Below are 13,647 nucleotides of genomic sequence, written 5' to 3'. Positions count from 1 at the left end.
ATGTGTCAATGCATTTTGATGCTATAATGCTGAGTCTCTAGCAGTGCAGACCACAGCGGACTATGAGGCTTCACCAATAAACCTCTCTAGAGTCCAGCTACCAATGAGGTTAATACCGCTACTAAATAACATGAACATTTGCCAAAGATTCAGAGCTATAATGACATTTGCATTCAGCTTTGCATCAAATAATGCCATTTCTATGTTAAATCCTTCCCTTGTCACCATACGTCTTCCAATCAAACAAAGAGTATACCATTTACCAACATAGGTCCTTGGTCCTTCGTAAACTACTATGTTAATTCACGTTCCTAAGATTTAGTCAGACATTTGCAGAAACATCGATATGGATATAATGCTATGAGAAAAGAGAGGCAGGTTTTAGAAGAAGAGTTAACAAGGAAAATATCGAAAATAAGATGATAGTAATGCTAAATTTACATATTTCCAGATTCTTCCGGTGTAGACAAACTAAGAAATCCAATATTTACTTGGAGGCACTTGAAGGTGTGAGTATGGATAGAAGAGTGCCTTTATTGTATGATTGGCTTATGGAATTCAAAGATAGTTCCTTGTATGCATGGTCTCAGGATTAATTATTTTAACAGTTCCATAAGGTTATTGATCATTCTTTGATCTCCTAGTGTATAATACACCCTAATCAGAATGTACCATTCAGCAAGTTGGATTGATTCTTGGTAATTTTTGAGAAATTCACCCCATTGTTTCAGACGAGAAGCGTCTGGAATGATAAATTCAGTGTAGATCATTTAAAATGCTATCTCCCCTTAGAGTATGCACTCTTTAATTACTGATTGTATAGATCACTGATGGTTGCAGCTCATATTTCAAAAAGTATGTACTGGAAGTCTATGCACAGCAAAATGTACACCTGAAGGGGTATATATTTCCAAATGGGAAATGGAGCTCTATACTTCAATTTGCCTCTTTTTTGGTAATATAGAAGATGATTCGTGAAGTACAACCATTGAAGATCAAGGCAAAGTTAACTTCAGAAAACTTCAGAAAAACAGAAATGTAAACCAATAAAGAACTGACATAGGTTTGGGGAAAATATTCTCCTAAGTATATTTCATTTGAGGTATTACAGTTGTAAATTAAAAAATAATTTTTTTGCTGTGTTAAGAACTTTTTTAAATATATCAACAGTTTAGTTGAAAACATTTTACATTCTTTGGGAAACTGGCGTTACTCAGGGTCTTAAGTACTGTCGCCATCAAACAATGGTAGCAAATTAATTGGAAAACTTTTTTAAAAGGAAAGACATTACATACTAACAACCACTGCACTTTGAGTCTTGTTAAATACAACTTATATGTTCAGAGTTGAAGTCTGACACTCAAAACCAAATGTATTCAACAATATTAAGAAGAGACAAATAGAATAATGAGCAATACAAACAAAGCAACGACAACAAAACATTTTTCAAGACTATTGATGTATTGTATTGAATATAATACAGAGAAAGGCAAAGGGCTTTATAATGCTTGTGGCCACTGAAGATGCAAACACCGGCCAAACAGGATCTGAGAAGCATTTCCAGGTCTATGAATAACATCATGGGAAGACAAAAGCAAACACAGCAAATGTTCTCAAATAAAGCAAGGTCATTATAGTCCAAATTTAATTTTTACCTCTAACAAAACTTATGTATTACATGGTTAAGAGACCCAGGCTACAGTTTTCACATGTAAAAACTGTAGCCATTAAGCAGGTTAAACTTGTTTTAGATCATACCAGAACAGTTGTAAATTAACAGCAATATCTAATTTCTTGTTCCACAGAATGAATGCTATGAGAAATATATCACTGGACAAGGCTTGGTGGAGCCACCCCAAGACTGGACATGGCAAGATGGCAGTGCTGCAAACCCATTGCCTGTACATTCAGTGTAAGAGCATCCGTTTGTCCACTGAGAGCCCCTGGCTATTAAAACAAACTGTCACAATTTTATGTTAAATCATAGCTGCCAATCAGAAGAAGTACTCTTTCTGATTTTCATTGACTGCATTTTGTATATTAAGCTCACTTTTCAGAACAGCCTCAGCACTGTCTACATTCTCTGACCTTTTTGCCTCACTTCTTTTATATAACCTTTTCTGCTGATAAATGCGAACAGCTATGGCAGTGATGCAAAGCAAGATAAAAATCACAACAGCTATCAGACCTAGGGAGAGAAAAGAAATACAAAGTCAGAATTTCTGTCCAAGTAGAAACTGTGCTGACTTCATTGCTTAATAAGTCATCGTAACATTATTTTCCACTTAAGCATGTACTACATACAAATTGGAAATATAAAAACATCAGATATTCTGGTTCAAGAAGTATTATTGTATGTTCAGTTTATTTCTGAGTTCTATCAGTCTTGTGGGTTCACCTACATTTATTCTGAATGCATATTATATCGTTATATATAATATATATTATATATTTATATATAATATAATACATATAAACTTAGTGCATTTATATTTAACACAAGGTATTAACTATATGTCTCTAGGACTATGTGGCCACTTCATATTAGTTTTAATTATTTTGAAAGTATAGAGTAGTAGCAACATCATAAAATGATTAACATGTTTTGTGATTAAATATGTAAATATTTTAATGAAATTGTTATTCAATTATTTGTTATACTGTTGAACAGCAGAAATGGGTTATGTAAATAAATCATTTGAACCAATAAAACATAGATATATAGATATGATTAAATTATTTCTATATGAGGAATGTTGTTTTAACACTTCTAGTTGTAAATACAAATTCTAAGTATTGCAATTCTTAACTATGCCAATGGTTACCAACGCTGGCATTATATTAGGTCAGTAGTCCTCAAAGTGGGATCTGTAGACCAGTGGTGGTCCATGGGACACTTTGAGAGGACACGGGGGCTCAAAACTATTTTCATAATAATTCTAAGATGTCTTTTTCACTGTGTTGACATTTCCATTTCCATTTTAATATGGAACCAAATTTGATATAAAACAAGGTTAGGTAAAATTCCTGGTACTTAGCACAAATTAAGGCAAGGACACAAAATAATAATAGTAATCACTGAATTCATGAAGTAGAAAACATTTCACTGCCAGGCAATTGTAGGAAAAGGCATAAAAACTCAAATTTATTTAAGAATATCCTTAATGAAGCTGTAAAAACTATTCATTTAATTAAATCTGACCCTTGACTGCAAGACTTTCTAACATTTTGTGTGTTAAAATGGGAAATACAAATAAAGTACTTCTGGTTCACTCTGAAGTATGATCATTGCCTCCAGGAAAAGCACTTACGTGAACCCCTGAGTTGTGAACTGAATTAGTTGGTTTTCGCTTCATGTAACACCATTTTTATTTGAAAGAATGACTAACAGACAAACTATGGTTGTTCAGACTTGGGTATTTGGTGGATATTTTCTCTAAAATGAATGAAGTAAATGTGTCACTTCAAGAAAAACAATTATACAGCATATGTTGTGAATGATAAAATTCAAGCTTTCAAATGAAAAATTGAACTTGGAAAACAATTTTCTGCCACCAAGAGTGTGAGAGTTGCCTAATACTCAAAGAATTTTCTGATAAGATCAGTGGAGGTACAATCTAACGTCCTTTTCTTAGACAAAAATAGGCACTACAAAAATAGCAATGTGAATCAAATCTCATATGGTAAAACTAAGACTCTATTCTAAAGTAGATGCACACAACTGTAACAGAGTGCACGGAAGTCAAAGATTTGAAGGTTTTTATTAATCACAATAGATTCCTGTGCATATAAACTGCTAGGCCAATTCACCCTGGCCAATTATAGCATGTCCAATAGCCAAGCCAATTTTTGGCTAGGTCAGCCTTACCTGAGAAAGGTAGCAATTCCTTACTGATTAATATAAATGTGGTAACCAAATTCTGTACATGAAATCTGAAGAATTCATTAATAAATATGATTGCTTTTGTTATTAGTCACATTAATTAACGATAACTTAAATCAGAATATTTGTTGTTACATATTCTGCTTCTCATTTTAGAAAAAAATAATCAGTTGAATTGCTATAAATATTTCTACAGGCTAGTTATAGGCCTCTGACTTGAAGAGAAAGATTCTGAACAATTTCAACATGAAAAATTCCGAAATATGATATAGACAGCAGACAACTGCAATTATAAAATGAATGTTACATTGGCCTAGACAGAATATCCAGACAGTCAAAATCAGGGATGGCCTCTGGAACTTGTTTGTTCCATGTATGTAATTTAGCACTTAATTTGGGGAAAGTTCTGGGTCAAGATTTGTTGTGCTCAAGAAAAACTTTGATCACACCTGTTATACCAGAAATATAAAAATAAAAAATAAACTAGTTATTACGAATAAAATGTGGCCAGCCTCTATGATGCTGCATCTAAAGCACTGTGTGAATCTGTTTTTATGAAGATGTATATATAGCTTTCTCTCTGGCTAAATCTGTCTATCTGTATCTGGGTAGCCTGGCCAGAAACCCTCTACCACATCTGGGCCACCACCTTTAAATGTATTATTAAATCAATTATCCCATCTTACACCATTCATTTTGTAAGTAAAAAAAAAAATCATCTAAGATGTAGAACACAGGGGGATTAGCCAATTTGGAATATCCTTGGATGGATTAATTATTATTATATAGTGGGTGCAATTTATGAGTAACTAGACAATGAACAAAGGATTCTACCACAATTCTGCCAGATTGTGTAACCCACTGGAAGACTATACACTACGATTTGGCAGATAAATTGTGTGTGGCCCAGACAAGGCCTTCAGAGGTTACATGGCCATTACCAGATGCTCTGCTTCTGAAGTTCAATCTCTGCAATGACCAAAACCAGACATCATTAGTTTCAGGGACCCTGGCAAGCCCCTGAACTACAAACCTTCCATATTGTTTCTGTCCTGTAAATTTGAGCTAAGTGAGGATTTCAAAGATGAACTGTAACTTGTTTCTATTCTACAATAATATTAGAATGACTTATCAATGCACTTCTTGTTTAATTCTGTAAATCTTGCCAATGATGTTTCAGCATAATAACAATAGTCTAAAGATTAAATAATTTGTTCTAGCATTGGCTTGATGACTATACACTGCTGTATATTTCCATCTGTCTCTGTGTCTCTATTACCTGAATCTATCCTGGTTGAAGGTCTGGAAAAAGCAGTATTACAAGACTGACACAACTTGCTTGACCAGGAATTCTAGCTTAAACTCTTGGACACATTGTAAATACTATAGCTTTACATGAGTTTTTACTGTATAATGTATTTCTTTTAGACATACAATTATTAACTACTCTTCAAATAGAGTTTTTTTGTTTGTTTTGGGTTTTTTGTTTTGCATATTTGGTGATTAAATGGGAATTCTATATTTTATATCTTTAATTTGCACATCATTAATTTGAGAAACAGAAAAGCAACTGAAATAGCATGGGGGAGTTAATATCCACACAAAGATTTGACTGGTATTATTTGCTGTCCAAATAAAATCCTAACTACTTGAAAGCAATATATGTCTAGATGAATATAAAAAATACACCCAAATGAATCAGGTATAAAGCCACATAAATTGCCCAAGTATATGAATAATCATATTACTGGCACAAAAACTTTAAAAGTATATCTCCCTGGCAATGCAACAGAATAACTGTTTACTTTCTATATCCATATCATATTCAGAGTGTAAAGAAAGGTGAACCACTGAACATTTCAATAATCTGATTAATAACATTCTTAAGAGCATTAATCGAGAGAAAAACGGCTTGTTTTTTGAGTTGCTTTTGAAAAAAAAAATCAGAGAATATGCTGTCACATTTCCAGGGAGATATGCTTTAAAAGTTTTTAATTCTGCAATTTAAAGTTATTACTAATCACTTTTAGTTCCATAATCTAATATTTGATAAAAACACAACTGAAAGTGTAATATTTAGTTGATACGAGTATCTTTAAATAGTTTACTATGCAAATATCCCCCTTTATTAAGCCTTAAGGCAATACAAAATATATGCTTCTAGTGTTAATCTCAGGTTTTCTCTACTTTTTTCATGGACCTTTCCAGAAGCAGTGATCTGTCCAAGAAGTGAAGAAAAATGAAATTTACTCAAATATATTCACAATTCTCTAGTGATTACATGAGGCTATTTTTAAGCTTTATAATACTCATTACTACACAAGTTACCAATTAATCTTTGAGTGCCATGCTTCAGTGAAATTGTCAATTATTTATACCAAAAATCTCCAAGGAAGCAGATAATTCAGAAAGATTCTAAAGACAATCCAGTACAAATAGTAAATCACCCCATTGTCCTCAGGATTCAGTACTTGGCACCTGGAGTATGTGCAGATTCTTCACAGTTTCTACAACGCTAAATATTCACCATCATTATTAATAAGAAGAAGAACCAAAGAAGAGCTCATTCATGCTTCTTATTACCTCCAATTACGGCAGAGTCACTTTTGATTGCATTAGCAAGGGGCTCTTTGTCATCTATTGTTCCAGAATGATCTGCAGTTAAAGCACGACAAACGGGGAAGGTGATATGGGCCAGCGAAAGAACTTTTGAAAAAATCATAAATGTTTTAAACCAGAGAGAATTATGGAGGTGAATGTGGGATCTCTGTTATTTTCAATTTCAGCAATGTCAATGGCATTGACCCCCATAAATAAGAAGTTGAGCATCTAGAAAAGAAATGGGAAAGAGAACTAAAAACTAAACAAACAAAACCAACTTTCAGAAGCCATCTTAGGAAGGCAGCCTGAAAGCAACATGAGAAGTTTTCTAAATTTCATGGACAAGCTGGGTTTGTGACTGAGTAGAGGAAGAACCCTAAGTCACCTGCAAACGAGTGTGTCCTTTCCCTTGATGTGGCATCAGTGCCAGGCTGGGCCACACAGCTGGACTCGGTCACGTGTCCTGTAACAGTGACAGGGTCTGGGTGGCTGGGATGCAGAGCTGCCTTCAGAGGGGCCACGTGGCTGAGCTGCACTGCAGAGAGGCAGCCTGTGAAGCCCTGTGCACCTGCCAGTGCAGTCTCCTGGTCCACATCACTGTGTTCTGGAAATTCAAAGCAACACCGAAATATTAATAGTGAAAAGTGAAAATGACAATGATGCAGAAATTGAGGATTCTGAGTTTGTTAATGCAATAGCAATAAATATAAAGTTACCAAATTCCTTTTTAATTTTGTCTTTACTAAAAAGATAAAAATCCATTAGTCTTTCCACAACTATTGGTAAGATTTCCAATGTTAATGAAGTCAAGTTTTGAAGCATGGATTATGAAAAATGATAGGGTAAGCTCTCTGGAAACAAAGCAGAAGAATGGGTCAAGTTAAGAAGTGATGAGGGTATCATGATATTTTTAATTTAAATATAGATTATTGCAATGTATTTACAATAGGGCTTGTAGTCAATATCAAGAGGTACATCCAGAATTTGAAAACAAGTTCAGTACAGCTTTCAAGACTTATGCCATGAAAGTAACAGAAACCAGAGAGAAAATTGAGCCTCTGGACTTCTGTTGTCAGATGCCCAACTTGACAATTTGTTCTGGCTGAAAGCTTTCTGATACTTTATGACCTCACCCAAACATACCAGGAGGATGATACTATCATGCAGTGGAGGCCATACTTCGAAGTTATTAGGGTATCTCTCTAATTACTCATGCACAGCAATAAAACCCTTCATACTCCTATGCCTTTTCTTCCTGTTTCAATGACAGCCTGTCACTGGGACAGAAATATCTGTGCCCTCTAAAGACAGATAATTTCTTCCTCCTATTAATAAGAATTTAGTTAGTATGAGACTCTTGTGGAACAGAGACTGGTTTTAATGCTAAGATATTAATTATAAGTTCACATTAGGAATATATTATACATACCCCTTGCTTGGTAAGCATGAAATCTAAACAAGGGAAATTTATTGTAGAGTTTGAAGGCTCAAATATCATCAAAATACAATGCATCCATCCACCCAGTGTGATTTAAAAAAACAAAAAACAAAAAAACGCACAACTATTGATACAGTTTGGCTCTGTGTCCTCATCCAAATCTCATCTTGAATTGTCATCCCCATAATCCCCACGTGTCAAGGGAGGGACCCGGTGGGAGGTGATTGGATCATGGGGGCAGTTTCCCCCATGCTGTTATTGTGATAGTGAGTGAGTTCTCATGAGAGCTGATACTTTTATAGGTGTTTGGAAGTTCATCTGTTGTTCTCTCTCCTGCTGCCATGTGAAGAAGGTTTTTGCTTCTCCTTCTCCTTCCCCTTTGCTTTCTGCCATATTGTAAGTTTCCTGAGGCCTCCCAGCCATGCGGAACTGTGTTGATTAAACCTCTTTCCTTTATAAACTACCCAGTCTCAGGAAGCTCTTTATAGCAGTGTAAGAACGGACTAATGTAACTATCCTCCCCTGCACTGTATATAGGTAGGGAAAGACAAAATGTGCACTTTAGTCTTTCTTTTGAAAATATGAAAATATGTGAGTGTATATTCAGGGCAACTTGAATCTATGTTCCCAGGAAAGTTAAGTTAAATTAAAAGTAAAAACAACGCAATAGATATTAAGCATATATAAGTATATATTATGTGCTAGCCAGTGTTCTAAAAGATTTGCACGCTACTGATAAAACTTTACAGTAGACACTGGAGTATATTATCCAAGTCACACAGATGAAACAGTTAAGTGCAGAATTTTAACTATTCACCTGAGGTTACACAGTTGTTGGCATTACTGGACCTCTGGCCTACTGTATTCCAAATTATGAGCTTCTTTTGAGATATTGGTTGAGATACTCTTTCTTTTAGTCTGCTTTCAGTCTCTGTAGTGGCTTTTATTCATTTTTTAAATCATTTTTGCTCGAGAGCTAGACTTTAAGTAACCCTAGGCATCTGAGCTCTAATTTTTTTTTTTTTTTAAACAGAGTCTTGCTCTGTTATCCAGGCTGGAGTGCAGTGGCATGATCTCAGCTCCCTGCAGCTTTTGCCTCCCAGGTTCAAGTGATTCTCCTGCTTCATTCTCCCGAGTAACTGGGATTACAGGCATGCACCACCATGCCTGGCTAAATTTTTTGTATTTTTAGTAGAGTTTTGCCATGTTGGCCAGGCTCGTCTTGAACTCCTGGCCTCAAGTGATCCACCTGCTTCGGCCTCCCAAAGTTGCTGACATTACAGGCATGAGCCACTGCACCTGGCTGATTATATCTAAGTTTTTAAAGAATTTTGGGGGGCTCCCTTTTCATTCATGTTTTCTATGTAATAATAAAAATCCTGATTGAATGTTTAGTATTATGAATATCATCCTCTATAAAAAGAAAATGGAAAATTAGAGAGATTATATCACTTTCCTGTTGTGAGGGATCTGGTATTGAGCCACGTTCTGACCCACCTTGCTCTTCTTCAGACCCAAAGATAGCACCAAGGGAGCCTCACTCTGCTGCTTACATATGAGGCTGTGAGCTCCTCCAACATCAAGATAACTGCCAACATCCAGCATAATGTCATTACATAGGAGGCAGTTCATCAGTGTGTATGGAATCAAAGAAATCACTTAGTCCACCTTAGCAATCATTCATTTGAATATATGTAGATTTAAACATATATATACGAAAAAGACTGCATTCTTGATTTGGAGGGTTTTTTTTTTTTACTTTAATGAGTAATTAAAAAGAAAATATACTGTCATAGGAGCATAATTGGGACAATGCTTTTCACATTTCTTCTACAAGGTTAAAATGTTGAATAACATTTCCATAGGCCTTTAAAAAATCTTCCCTTTTCAGCCCCTCCCCGCCAGACAAGATTGACTTCTCTGGTAATAATCTGATACGAGATATATTTTTAAAGCCTCACACTTACAAATTGAAAACATTTTATCTATTTCAAAATTATTGTGCAAAAACCATTAACTGCTAAAACTCAAAATGGACACATGGTCAGTTGATATTTATCCTTTTATGAGCTAAAGAAACAAAACAAATACCCTGAGGTTTGAGTATTTTACATGTTATCAGGGGAAGGGAGAGAAACAATCAACATAGAAAAGAAAACTAAATGAGAATTTTAAAGACTGATAATGCCATGAAGAAAACAAATTAGACAATGTGATGGTTGTAACTGGAACAAAAAATTACCCTGATGGATTAGGTTATATTTATGTGTTTATTTTAAGGGTGACATTTTTTTGCAGCCCTATTCCCTTAATACACTATGGATATTATTCCAGCATCTTCTGGCTGTATTACTTCTTTTTCAATATTTGTAAGATACCCTGTGATTTCTGAATTTTCATCAGATTGTCCCTAAGTATGTATCTTATCTCAGTATTCTGCATAGAACATGATAAGCCCTTTCAATCTGCAGATACAAAGCTTTTATTTATCTTGGAAAATTTCATATATTGTGCACATGACTACTGTTTCACCTTCATCCTTTTTATTCTCTTAGAATGCCAATTTTTCACATTAGGTCTCTACTATATATTCTCTAAATTCATTTTATTTCCCTCCTGATTTCTATTACTATTTAGGACTTATATCTCTGTGGGTCAAATACTTCATTCACTTGATCTTCCAGATGCAAATTCAAGTAGAAAAAAGATCATTCTTTCCTTTTAAAATCTTTGTTTGGGAAAAAAATCATATTTTGTAGATCCTCGAGGTCTTTTTCTTGCTTTATGAGAATCTCCTTAAAGTACTCTTACTGAGCCTCATTCATGTTGTTGTCTGTCTCCTTGAATAGCTTTATTTTGATAGAAAATCATCTTGGTTTAATGTTTTTCTCCTTTTATTGATGTTGAATGGTTTTAAGTCTGGAGTTAGTTTGTGAGTTTAATTTTTAATCTGCTTGCTGGTACCCAGCCACTGACCACCTTAGGTGGCTCACAGCCAGGGCACGTAGACAGTGTGGTGGTCTGGGTGGACCAGGAGCAGAGCTGTAGGCCACGGCCCTGAGAGGAAACCTCTCCTCACCCAACCTTGGGACAGAGAGGGCATGGCCCTAATTTCAGGTCATCTCAGCATCTTGAGAAACAGAGAAAATGGGCACATTAATATTTTCTAATGCTTATCTTTCCCCATGGGGTCCAGGGACCTCTGCAAGGCAAGCAATCCCCAAGATCCAGAAATTCAAATTCTCCCCCCGCCCCCGCCAAGATTCTTCTAGGCCGGCCCCTGGACTTTCTTCCAACTGAGAAGGTAGGAAGCCCCACAGGAACCTCCTCACTGGTTCCCTCCAGGATCCCCCTGCCTGTCCGCCTGGACCAGCAACTCATTTCAGAAGCATCAGTGGAGTAGAATTCGAATCGGAAGTGGAGGAAAACAAAAGCAACTCAGCAGCCATCCTCCCAGAATTGAGTCCAAACAAAATAAACAGCCATATTAAGTTGCTCATAAGCAGAGCTGGCCTTAGAAACATATAGCATCAGATATCTGCTTTGACAATTGTGCTAATAAGCCAATGGACAAAAATATAAGTGTTTCTTGTTATCTGACTCCCAAAAAGCCAACACAGTGTAATGAGTTAGAACAGGGTAGGTGGAGGGAGAAACTGATGACAGTGTCTCCTGCTTCACAGAAATATGGACCAAACAATCATGTTTTAGGTGTTTCTTGTCATAACCATCCTTAACTGACTCAGACTTCTGGGTGTTTGGGCCTGTTAAAGAGGAACCCTCAAGTGTATTTTCCAACAAAGGGAGTGACTTCTGCTTGTAAAAAGAAGAAATCTTTTAACAAAAAGGCCTGCAAGAAAAATGGAGTACTGAGAAATTAGAATTTAGTGAAGTGCTCTTCTATGACAGAGAAACGACTGTTTTTTTGAAAGATGTGACAATACATGTAACAACAATTACAAGGAGTGGTTTATGAAATTTTCTGTGGCGTAAACAAAAAATTTAAAACTCAGAGAACGAAGTACTTTATAGGTCCTACCTATGAGAAGGAGTCATTTAAAAAGAAAGATCTCAATGTCTGGAATCCATAAAGAAGACTTGCCAAAAAAAAAAATGGTGCGACAAATCAAGAGAGCCAGAGCTAGAACTGAACGGTGTACTTTTACTACTTTATGCAATTCCACCAGGGACTCAACACAAAAAGAGTTAGTGGGAAAGTAAAATGGCAAAGCAGACAAAAAATACTAAGAGGCAGTTTATCATAAAAGGTATTTGTTTGCCAACCAAACCTACTGTACTGAGTTACAAACTTGAAAGCCTGATTAATGCACAAGTTATGTACAGGCAGCTACCTTCACAGTGACAGGTATTTCTCTTTTGCTTTCAGCATAACCTGTCTCATCTGACGTGTCATGTCACAAGATGTTTGCAAAAATCACAGCGTACTTACAGGTAAGCTAATTAAACTTTCCTTTGTACCCCTTTGGCTTTGAAGCTGGTTTTACTTAAAATATCCTTGAGATGGAAGATTGCCTCTAAAGCTCTTCTGGGGAGACTGAGTAGACATCCTCTTCTCTCAGACCACACATTTTATTTACATCTGGCCTAAATTGCCACTGCAGAAACCTGAGTGTGCTTCCTGAGCTCTGCAGACTCAAAAGAGATAAATGATCCCTATGGGTCATCGCCTCTAAATATACCCAAGCTACTACTCAGAACGAGTGAAAATAATCTCCAGGCTTATAGAAAACTCCTATAACATAAAAATGAACAGAACTCAGAACTTAATTTTACAATGAGTTTTGGAGATAAAAAGCAAATGTAGTACACCCTATTAATGATGGATGAATGTCAACCAAGTTAATCTGATGCAACCTGGTTTTTACCACTCCCATCATGAATTATCAACACACTATTGTTAGTAGTGTTCTTGTGCCATTATGTATTTGACACAAAAAATAACAAATGGTAATTATAAATTTCATTCAACTTTCGAGTAGTGAGTTTTTTCAGTCATTTTTACAGTGTGTTAAATTATATCATTATTCAAAATGTGGGCATATTTTCCCATGAGAGGTTTTATACAACTTTAATAAGATTATGTAAATATCTTAATTGAGATCTTTTTTTTCCCCATGTGGTGGAATTGTGATCCAGTAATGGCTTAATGAATCGGCAAAACAACTTTGTATCTGTATATTTCCTTTAATTAATTACATCCCAGAGAGATTTCTTTTTATATAATTTTCTAGTAAATATTTATCTTGAGGAAGCTGATTGACAAATCATTCACTTTGGCATTGGAACTTATGTACATTGTGAACAAAGTACTTAAAGACATGACATCAGACTATCTGCCTTTTCACAGGGAAGACCGGAAAGAAACGAAATGCTTTTTTTCCATCCTCTAGTACTCATTTCTACAAATGAGGATGAACTATAGCGACAATTTTCACTCCAATCAACATTAGCAAGCATTACAAGCAGATATCAAGCAAGGGGGATAATTTTTATGTAATAATATTAAATTATACTATGATGGCGTGAGAATCATCTCTAACACCCCATTACATTTAACAGACAATGCTGGTAGAATTCAATTTTCTCTGCTCTGATTCTGATTAGTCCTTTGGAACATCATCAGACTCACTGGTCCCCAACCTTTTTGGCACCAGCGACCAGTTTCAAGGCAGAGAGCTTTCCCACAGACGCGAGTGGGGGGATG

The 13,647-nt window shown here is 35.7% G+C and overlaps 1 protein-coding gene across 1 annotated transcript in view; it reads right to left on the bottom strand.

The window, feature by feature from the left end:
* Nucleotides 1-1,440: 1,440 nt before the first annotated feature.
* The window catches only part of CNTNAP4 (contactin associated protein family member 4), a 276,813-nt gene continuing 264,606 nt past the window's right edge, over nucleotides 1,441-13,647 (bottom strand). The window contains exons 22-24 of the mRNA XM_007994117.3: nucleotides 6,870-7,088; nucleotides 6,467-6,538; nucleotides 1,441-2,188 (exon numbers count right to left, since the gene is read on the bottom strand). Of these exons, the coding sequence (XP_007992308.1) occupies nucleotides 1,995-2,188; nucleotides 6,467-6,538; nucleotides 6,870-7,088 (485 nt within the window). The 3' untranslated portion in view covers nucleotides 1,441-1,994. The remainder of the gene's footprint in view (nucleotides 2,189-6,466; nucleotides 6,539-6,869; nucleotides 7,089-13,647) is intronic.

This window comes from Chlorocebus sabaeus, chromosome 5 (assembly GCF_047675955.1).
Source record: "Chlorocebus sabaeus isolate Y175 chromosome 5, mChlSab1.0.hap1, whole genome shotgun sequence".
Lineage (NCBI taxonomy): Eukaryota > Metazoa > Chordata > Mammalia > Primates > Cercopithecidae > Chlorocebus > Chlorocebus sabaeus.
The sequence above is the reverse complement of the archived record's forward strand: the minus strand, read 5'-3'. Positions and strand labels throughout refer to the sequence as shown.